Source organism: Leuresthes tenuis, unplaced genomic scaffold, assembly GCF_036924035.1.
Source record: "Leuresthes tenuis unplaced genomic scaffold, fLeuTen1.0.hap1 SCAF_17, whole genome shotgun sequence".
In the NCBI taxonomy this organism is placed as follows: domain Eukaryota; kingdom Metazoa; phylum Chordata; class Actinopteri; order Atheriniformes; family Atherinopsidae; genus Leuresthes; species Leuresthes tenuis.
This window is the reverse complement of record NW_027325371.1, coordinates 16970151-16980866: the sequence shown is the minus strand read 5'-3', so window position 1 is coordinate 16980866 and position 10716 is coordinate 16970151. Positions and strand designations below refer to the sequence as shown.

At 43.6% G+C, this 10716-nt stretch overlaps 1 protein-coding gene across 1 annotated transcript in view; it reads right to left on the bottom strand.

The window, feature by feature from the left end:
- Positions 1 to 681: 681 nt before the first annotated feature.
- grin2aa (glutamate receptor, ionotropic, N-methyl D-aspartate 2A, a) overlaps positions 682 to 10716 on the bottom strand; it is a 132404-nt gene continuing 122369 nt past the window's right edge. The window contains exons 14-15 of the mRNA XM_072368139.1: positions 8101 to 8339; positions 682 to 6306 (exon numbers count right to left, since the gene is read on the bottom strand). Coding sequence (XP_072224240.1) covers positions 4342 to 6306; positions 8101 to 8339 — 2204 coding nt within the window. The 3' untranslated portion in view covers positions 682 to 4341. The remainder of the gene's footprint in view (positions 6307 to 8100; positions 8340 to 10716) is intronic.

Here is a 10716-nt window from a genome sequence, read left to right as displayed (position 1 = left end):
AAAGTCCCAGGTGCACTATAAGGGAGAGGCAGAGGTGAGAATGAAAGTGACGATGAGTAGTAGACCTTTTTTCTTTGACTCGCCTTGATGAAAACCTGATTTCCGACTGAATCCGTGCGACCGGTGTCTTGAGCAAGAGACATAATTGTAGCAGAAAACATATTTAGAAGCGAAATGAACAAAGTCGGTGGAGGATCGGCCAGCGCTTTCTCCCATTTCCGCTGCGATAATCAGTAACCTTGAGTTGACAAAAGAGATTACTTTCATACAAGGTGAGAAAAAGCTGTTGTGACAGGACATTGTGACAGGACAGCAAGCCTTGTGAATGGTGAAATTTTATTCTAGTCGCTCTACAGAGAGAGAAAGAGAGAGAGATAGAAAGAGAAAGAGAGATAAACAGTGCCACTGTACAGAAGAGCTCTTGTGAAATTCACACAAAAAATATTGTTTTTACTCTTTATAATTCTCCATGATGATGTATTCCAGTATGAATTTACAAGCGATGTTTACAGGTGTCATTTCTAAATATATTCAAAATAGTTCCTTAAAAGTCTTTGAGGAAGTATTAGTTTAAAAAAAAAGAAAAAAGAAAAAAAAAAGCTCTATTCTTTCTTACAGCAAACAATAAAGAAAGAGGTCTTGTATCTTTGGAGGGATAGCAGACTCAAAGTAGAGGGTTGCTTTTTTTTTTTTTTTTTTTTCTTTATTCTTCTTCTATCTTCTTCAGAGTTGAAGTCCTGACTACACGTGAGGGAGAGGGAAGAGAGAAGCAGAGCTGGTGATAAGGTAATTCTCACCTGCCATTGGAGGAAGAGCAAGGATGTCTTGCCATAGCAAGCCAAGCCCTGACCCCTGACCTGCCCCTCCTGTGGACAAAACGTGGCCCGATGAGGACCAGCCGGCCAACTGAGGAAGTTTCACAGGGGTCAGGTCCTCGCCGTCTCCCTCAGAACAGCAGCAGCATCTTCATTGTGTTTAACACAGATAAATTTTTTTTTTTCCTCTCAAAATATGTATATACTCACACCTGGTTACAACGCATTATTGATCATAACATCATAACCAAAATGAACAAACAAACGCAAAAGAAAGAAGAGAACATAAAAACATAAAGAATTGTTACATTTGGGGTTGCATGCCATCACCTCATTAATTATCATTAAATGTAATTAAAATACATTTTTCTGCATTAAAAAGAGCAGGGTTGTCATCACAAGGGTGTGTCTGAGAGTGTGTGTGTGTGGGTGTGTGTGTGTTTGAACGCAAAACAGCATCAGTGTACATGACAGTTCTGTAAAAGTCGAACAAAATGAACAAATCATCATGAGTTCATAAAACACAATGGTGCCGTTTGATATTTTTTACATGTGCATATTGTTCACTCGTCAGCTTACGCAAGCAGCATGTGGAGGTAAATATGATAAGAATAAATATGCAGATAAGATGCAAATAAAGAGAAAGGACAAATGTTGCTCTTCAGTCACCGCTGGGTAAGCTGATTGGAAAGCAAGGAGAGGTTCACTGCCGTATCCCAAGAGTACACAACAGTGATAAGACAGTGGTTGTTAAAAGCGATAAAGATGAAGCTTGAATTGAAACACAGTGGCTAAAGCAGTCAACCGCCATTAAAGAAAAGAAAAAAAAAACATGGAGAGGAAAGAGAGAGACTCCAATTTGTGTATTCCACATGAGGGGTGGCTTTTTCTGATTTTGGGGGATGTTAGAGTAACACCCTTCATTCTGTTAAGGGGGCTCAGTTTGGCAAGAAGCAGAACGGCACGCAAGCCACCCCTGTGGTGGGCGAAACCATTGAAGCCCCCCTACCGTCATCCCCTTTTCCCCCCTCATTCTCTTCCTCTTCTTGATTTACTTGGGTTGCAAGAGTTCGGGCACAGAGCCGAACTGGAAGACCTTGGACTGGTAAACATCAGAAGGAGAAAAGCTCGATTCTGCTTTGTAGCCGCTATAAATAGTGTTTTTTTTTTTGTTGGTTTTTTTTTTTTTTTCTTTCTTTCCCCCCTTTCAAACTCATTTTCTACAAAAAACCTGCGGCGCATCATGTTCTGTTGCTACGGCTCCCTAGAAATGCGCAGAATCCTCCTGAGGTATTTCATTTGATACAATTTGGCTTTGTGAGGCCAATCAATCAAGCAAATCAGCCACTTAAAGATCGTTTCACGATTTTTCTTTTTTGACTGTACAATTTGTACAGTTTTATGCTACAAAAAAGAAATAAACACAGTAAAAGAAAATGTTTCGTGGGCACAAGTGGAAATGGAAGTTTGTGCATGTGCAAGTCTTTTTCTGCTAAGTGCTTTCGAAAAGAACAGACAAAGAAATAAATGCATAAACAATCGGATCAAGAACCAAACGTTCTAGTTCACGTTTCGAGCTTACCAAAGTTCCAGATGTTCCACAGATGGATACGTGATCGATGAATACATAAACAGTGGAGCCTCCTCGGATCCACCCAGCTTGTCCAGCCCACCCCTTCCCACATCCCACCCACACAACACTACAAAGGCAAACTAGGGATCAGTCTTAAGCAATCGTCACATCCTCGACAGCCCTGGCTGATTGTACATCTACAAACAGTTGGGTCATCCAAAAATATCTAAACAAGATCTTCAGTTTGACTGTAGTGATTTAAAAAGACGATACAGATCCGCTATCGCCGCACAAGCCCACCAAACTTTACACAAACCAAAAGAAAACAAAGCGAATCGTTACCGATCACACAGGAGATGTGTTGATGGAGGAAGGGAAGAAGGAAAGAAGGAAGGAATCGTCAGTGTTTTTCATAGCTAAATACCCTGTTTCTCAGTGGTAGGGAGGTCCAAAGACAAAACACACATCAGCGACCACCTGCCGATACAGTGACAGTGGACACGGCTGTGTGATCTCGTCCTTTTCTCCCTTGTGTGTCTCATCTTTGCTCTCTTCCCTTCCATAGTCACCGTGCTCCTTTGCAGCCACAGCATGACACAGGTTTACTAAGTACAAAGGTCAAGGATCAAAGTCTCGATTGTACAAATATCCATCCATCCGGCAAGACTCAGCCCCATTCAAAAAAACATGTAAGATATGCGTCTGAAATCGTATTTGTGTGTATTTTCTCTTCTCTTGACACAGAAAAAAAATCAACACATGCAAAAGAATCTACTACTCTTGATGGTATTTTTCAGTAAGCTATGCTTTCTTTCAAAAGCAAATGTGGGAGAGGTTTCAAAAAACTAATGGCTATTGTGCTACCAAATAAGCAAACACTAAAATCCTACATAGGGGGATCTGAACGCCAGAATCCCTTATAAATCTTATAGCTCAATAGAATAAAAAAGCAATACTTTGCAATTATTTTTCTATGTGCAGTGCCACAAATGAAATGCCCATCAGTTGCCTCAGGTTTTCTTGCTTTTCTTCCCTTTCTATCAGTCATTTTGTCAGTCTGTAAACATTATTCTTTGATAGCACCTACATAACTCTCATCTTCTCTTCATTGCGGTGTCCCTCAGCCTGGGCTTAAACACAGACAACCACATTCCGACTCAACTTGCAATTCCTATCTGCCACAAATGACTGGTTGCTCCACTCTGTCATTTAGCCACTCACCCCGTTCCTCCCTGTCTCTCCTCCCCTGCTGCCAGGTGTCTCAGTTGCCTTATTTTGTCAGAGTAACAAGCAGCAGACTGTTGGACGAGCTCACTGTGACACCCCTGCCCTCCTGGGATGTCTCCACGTCAGGACCACCCATCTGGTCGCCCTGTCAGGCCTCTTCGCCTCAACCAGTGAGCTCCACGCCTGACAGTGGAGGTGGAAAACGAAAAAGAGGAAGAAGGTGGGTGGGTGGTTCAAGGAGTTATCTCCTCCTTCCCTACTTCTAATTCCCCTGTCATATAATTCCTCTCATCCTCCTCACACAGTTCAAGCCAGTATCAACGGACCCTTTCCAAACAACTGCAGGCGTTCCACAACACTATAACATAAGCTTTCCAATCCAACTAATGGGACTACTCCATTTCCTTTCCCCTTTTAAAAGCTGGGGACAAATGCTTCCCCAGCTTATTCTTATTTCTGGATACCTTATGGCAGAGTGCTGGCCGTGCTGCCAACTCACTGGTACATGGGAGAGAATTGACAGAGACGGTGAAATCGTCTGTAAAGAGAATAGTTGTAATACCGTCACACCCGAGTGGGCATAAGTTCTTTTCGATTACAATGTCGAAGACAAGAAGAAAAACGTAGTGCGGCTATGGCATCCCTTACTGGATAACATAGTTGATAAATTATAATACAAACCCAGAGAGGAGTATTAAGGAGAGAACACAATGTTCCTTATATCAACTAAACATCTGACTCCAGACTGGGAATTTTCTTATACACCCGTCTATTGCTGAACTGGGCTGAGTTTAGGACACCACGTGGACCTGGGTATGCACTAGTCTTATTGGCTGAGTAAGGCGTCACATGCTCTTTATTGTACATGTCATTAGCTATCCGCCCGTCCCTTGAGCAGTATGAAGAGGTGGACTTAACAGAAGAGCGAAGATTGTTCGCATCATTGCGCGTTTTGATGGGGGCTGCTCCTAGGGCCGCCGCAGGAGAACTTCCTGCCAGCTGTTTGTAAATATCAGAGGAGCTACGCCCATGGACCAGTCTGCTGCTGGTATCATCCCTCAGCGAGTGGCTGAGGAAAGGGTTTTCCGAGCCATGGGCCGGGTACAGGGACTTGCTCCTCTTGCTTTCCTCCAGGCTGTGGTTAAAGAGCATTGATTTAGATCCAGAGCCAAAAAGTCGGCCAGAGTAGGGACGCATGCCGAAGAGGTTCGCATAGTGTGAGTCAGATGCAGAGTCCAAGAAGCGATCCTTCTCTTTGAGGCTGACACTGCGTGCTGGTCGGCCCAGGTCTACATCCTTGGGCTTTTCAAGCATGATGTTGTCAAAGGAGTGCTGACGGCTCAGCCTCAAGCGGTTCCTCTTTTGGACATGTGGCCCATCTGTCTGTGGCCAATACAGACCAAACATTTCGTCTGGCTCTTGCTGCTCTTGGTGGTGTAAGGTGGGACTGAGCAAGGGGTCTGCAAGGAGCTGGTCCTCGCTAATATCATATAGGTTGGCTGTGTGGAGGCATGCCTCACAGCGATTATAAGGTGAGCGTGTGCCAGAGGCTGAGGAAGTTGCAGCAGGTGTATATGACCCTCCTGGCTGGTAGCTAGCGGTCACTTTGGACAAGCAGGAACGGCAGTGTGTCTGTTTGTAACGGTCAATGGATTCATGAGGGGACAGAGAAAGGTTTTTCTCTTTCAGGTTGTAGTGTTTAGAGTAGGCTGAGTCTGGCAGAAGATCTGAATCTGGGTGATGCAAAGGTGATGAGTTCAGATGAATGATGGGCTGCTCACACTTCCTGTAGTTTTCACTGTGGTCTGAGTACATTTCAGGGTAATCCAAATCGTCTGCAGCAAGACCGTGACTCTCATGATAGTGAATGGGGTCTGAATGGAGGCTCAGCTCTCGGTCTGAGTCAATGGTGTAGATTTTCTCTCCTCCTCCTCCTCTTCCACTTTGGGTGGTTCCACCAGTGACCTGCTTAGTTTTTAAGTAGGACAGCTCAACTTCACTGCAGTCCCTTGGGTATTTCGACGTCACCGATCTTTTTTTTAAGTTGTCCTTGGGCTTCAGGTGCTTGTTGTTTTCTGGGTCCTTGTAGGAGGCTGCCCTGCTTGAACAGTCAGAGATGTCGGAGTGGGCTGCGTCCTCGGGGAGGTAGCGCTGCGTCTTCATCGACAACCGTGGGTCTGGCATGAGCATGTCCGGCATTGGAGAGGGCCCTGGGGGCGCAGAACGGAGCGTGTCCATTGACTTTTTCCACAGCGTCCGTGATGGCTTGGCATTGGTCTGGACCGCATCAGCACTCACTGCTACTTCCACCGTATTTGGATTGGCATCATTCAGGGTCAAAGGATGCTGACCACCTTGGAAGATATAGTTGTTAAGGTGGTCTTTATGGCGGTTAGCAAGATAAGACTGCAGGTCACCCGTGTCCCCATAGATCATATCTTTGGGAGCATAGCTGCGGTTGTCAGCATAGATGAAGTTGCCCTTCTCTGCCATCATGTCCATGATCATGGGGCCAGCTGAGTGCATGAATTCTCGTTTGGGTGAGTTCATGCGGGAGCCACTCAGATTAGACATGTTGGTCATCTGTTTGGCGGACTTAATGAGCTTGAGCATTTTGTCCTGGGGGCTGAAGTCAAGATCTGTCTTTTTCTTCATGTCAATGTGAACTCCATGGATGCAGCTCCAGATTCCCTGTGTGAGACATATGGATGAACAAAGAACAAAAAGTGTGAGAGAAATACAAATTTATCAGATAAAGATATGGTAAGAGGACAAAACAGTGGAGAGGTAAAAAAGAAAAAGAGAGACAAACAGTATGATGGTTACTTGTATGCTTTAGCCAAATATATCCGTGCTCCTTAGGCTTAATGAAAATGAATGACATTGCCAAGGACTCAGCAAATCATAGTAAAACTGTATTGTTTGAAACATTAGCAAATAAGTCCATCTTTAATTGTCTGTGAAATGCAGCAACTTACAAAGAAAATCTGACTGAGGCCCACAGTAGAGACAGACGTTGATTTAATTCTAAGTATGAATCTTCAAAACAACCATATTTGATCAAGTTAGAAGGAAAATAACGGAGTAAGTAAAGTGACTTGTGATTCAATCCAAACACTATAAAACAACTTAAGTCTAACCAGCAAAACAAAAAGTCCCTACTATCAGCGTGTGTTTATCATAATCAGAAAAGCAAAAAGTGTATGTTTTCTAAAGGGGACACATACGAGATATGATGCAATGCATTGAAACAAGCCTTTCGGCAGCTCTGTTAATTTTACAACACGACTTTATTATACAACTGAAAGCTTGCATAATGTGAAAATTAACCAGTGCACTTAGAGTTCATCCAAACTCCGTGGTCAGCAGTGCCCCCTTGAGAAGCTGGTTTCATGTTTTATGTCTCTTTTGCCCCAGATCAACCTTCAAGCAACTCTGAAGTTGATGAATTTTGCAAAAATTACCCCAACTTTGATCTTTCAAAGTTAAAAGCAAAAAAAAACTATACCTCTCTTGAGAGATCATCTCACACTGAAAATCAGACAGTTGAGGACTCGACCGAATGCCTTTACATTTAAAGGTGAGAATAAAAGCAACAAAAAAGGACAAAATACTGAATTCATACATAAATGTTTACCAATATGTCCTCGAAAGTATTTAACACATGAGGGCACTTCGACTCAGAATTACTCTGACATCTTTCTCAAGATCCTCACTTTATTTTCTCTCAAAGCCCTTGCTGCGTCCCTCCGATAACGTCTAAATACGGAGTCACACTGCTTTAAAAATAGTGCAGAGACACTGCAGTGCTTTTAGGGATGCATGTCCATGTCTTCTGTTCTCACCCACAACCAGAGAGAATGCTGACCTTTTAGCAGAATGAGAGAGAACACATTGATTAAACGTGGGTTGCTGTGGTTTCACCCGAAAAAAAAGAAAGAAAAAAAATGCTGCAATTAAGGTCTATTTTTATCGATATTCAGGGCTGCCTCGTGATCCCCCCTTGTGCCTCCATCCCCTTCCTTCCCTCTCATCCTCATCTGCACAGCCCTTCCTCTTCTCTCTTGTTTCAGTCAGCGTCTTAGTTTAGCTATAGCTCTGTCTCCGCATAAGTGTGCGAGCATGTTCGCTCTCCTCCCTCATTCAGTTGGCAGCAAATACAAAAAAGAATGGCCTTTCTGACCTCAATAGTGCAGCATTAGCCTCTAGTATAGCTGCAGTGCTTCACTGCACCTTATAGCCTTGATCATGACCACTGTTAACCCAGTGAGAACACCCCAGGCTCAGATATCCACACAGCCACATATTCACTTGTCTACATACTCGGTTGCTTGTTTGTGTGTTTAACTTAGATTAAAAAACTAATTTTGTGGAACGTAGCAGGAGATCCCCCCCCCCCCGAACCACTGAACAAGCAAAAAAAAAGTTTGTGAAACATGGCTGCACATGCAAATAAACACCTCACAGACAGAAACTGCTCCTTACCCTACTGATGGAGAAAAGAAGACCCGGCGTGCCGGAGCAGACTCCGGTGAAGCAGTATCTAAGCCTCCAGTAGAACAGATGCTCCGAGACAAAGGTGATGAGGGAGAGCCCCATGGCGGTGGCCAGCATGTAGAAGACGCCTGCCATGTTATCCACATCCAGCTGACTAGACATCACCTCGTTCTTCTCATTGTGGCAAATTCCTGTCAGCCACTGGGCTTCTAATTCTTCCATTTCACCTGAAAAACAAATTTTATTAGTATATATTTATTCAATGCTGTTGCATTACGAATAATTAATCTATAATAATGAAATAATAATAATGAAAATGATCCAAGGCTATCGTTGGAAGCCATCCTTCTTGCGTCAGACCAGAAGAAGCCTCTGCCCGAAGACACTCCGTTGTGTAATCAATAATAATCAATAACTTGGTTGTATAGAGGGTGTGCAGTGTTGTCCAGGTTTTTTTCTTTTTAGCAATTTATGCATCATTCTTTTTTTTACCAGCTCTATGGGCTCCAGAACAATAAACATCATTAACTAAATAATGAAAAAGGATGATTAATAACAAATGATTGAATTCAGCAGCCTTCACTGACCGGCAAACACGGTTTATATGTGTAGACCCTCATTATATAATCACATTTTAGTCAATGGAATACTTTAGATATACAGTATCAGTCAAAAGTTTCGACTGACTGATTAGTCAAAACGGCGCACATACTACTACCGCAAATTTATGTTTGGGGCAGCAGGAGACTCATGTTCCACTCTGCAGAGATGCGGATCTAAAGTTTCCAATGCTGTTTCTGCCTGAGTTTGCAGCTACTGGTTGATTACCTACCTCTGTACAACTTGGAAGCTCCTGTCAGGCATCATAGCAAAGATAAGTTGGCACATGCCTCAACACATGGGTGGGGCCAATAAGGGAATTGGAAGAAACACCAGCGAAGCTAAACACCAGCTACTGATCAGCAAAACTGTCACTCAAGACTGTAAGATCAGACATACATATCTGTGCACCTCCTGGATTAACTACAAGAAAGCCTACGACTCAATGTCGCGCACATTGATACTGGAATGCTTGGAACTCTACAACAGCAATAGGACACTAGGAGGCTTTGTCAAGAACTTAATGGTGCTGTGAAAGACAACCCTGGAGGCCAATTCCTGGTCAAATGCACAAGTTCACATCCAGTGGGTATCTACCAAGAAGACGTTCTGTCCCCACTGTTCTGTACAGGCCTGAACCCCCTGAGCCACATCATCACAATGAGTGGTTTCAGATACCGTTTTCAAAATGAAGCAACCAACAGCAACCTCCTCCACGTGGATGACATCAAGCCGTATGTCAGGAAATAAGTGAGACATCGACTCACTGGATATACAGCAAGGACATTGAAATGGTAAATGTAGCTTATAACCAAAGGGGTTAACCTACCAGAGGGCACCATAGCAGAAGTTCAGGAGAGCTGTACCCAACCTTGGGATCTCACAGGCAAATGGCAACCATGAGAAGGTCACAAGGAAGTCAGTCACAACAAAGTACCTACAAAGAGTAAGTCAGGTCCTGAAGAGTCTACATAGGAAGAACAAAGTCAAAGCCATCAGCACATATGCTCTTCCAGTCATCAACCTGGCCAAAGAAGAGACAGAAGCTACTGATATCAAGGCACAAAAGCTCCACATGATGCATGGGGGGCTTCACTTCAAGTCTGGCACTTTAAGATTGGACACTAAGTGGAAGGAGAAAGGCAGGGGGCCAGTGAGCGTTAGAGCTACTATCCTGGATGAAACAACAAATATGCAGGAATACTTCAGGAAAATGGCCCGCAGTAAAGAACTGCTGAGTGAATGTTTCAGGCAGCTGAAACCCAGGGAAGGGGAGAAGGAAGAGGAGGGACATCTGTACTGAGTATGGGTTGGAAATCCCAAAGTCAAAGTGGGATATACCTCCAAAGGTAGTGGAGAATGACAAAGCTGAACTCCTGCGGCACTTCCAGATCCAGACTGAAAAACAGGTGATGGCTAACCAACTGCACACTGTGGTGGTCGACAAACTGCAGAGGAAGGCAGTAGTGGATAGATGTAGCAAATGCAAGTGACAGCAACATCAAGAAAAGGGAGCCTGAGAAGCTCGAGAAATACCAAGGTCTGACGGAGGAAGTTGAAAAGATGTGGGAATTGAAGGCAGCAGTGGTACCAGTGGTAATCGGACCACGCGGGGCCACGACCCCAATCTGGGATCAGCAGATCCCGGGGACAACATCAGAGAGATCTAGAAGAGTTCAGTTGTAGGAACAGCTAAGATGCTGCGTAGAACCCTAAAACTCCAAGGCCTCTATTTCTATTTTTCATTATGACTATTTCATTTGAGTCTAGAATACAAAGCTACAAATGCTCTGAATCTAGCTTTGTTGTACTGTAGGAACTGCTTCAAGCTAACGAGTAAATTAACCAATAGGAGACATTTGGTGGTAAAATAGAGAAACCAAAATCTGTTAATATCTGTATAATGTAGGTCTCAAAATGTGACTATCTCTGGTAGTACTTGTCCCTGTTTTATACCATAGTGTGGGAAATGTTTTCTCTCGAATGTTCTCTGGTGTTTGATTG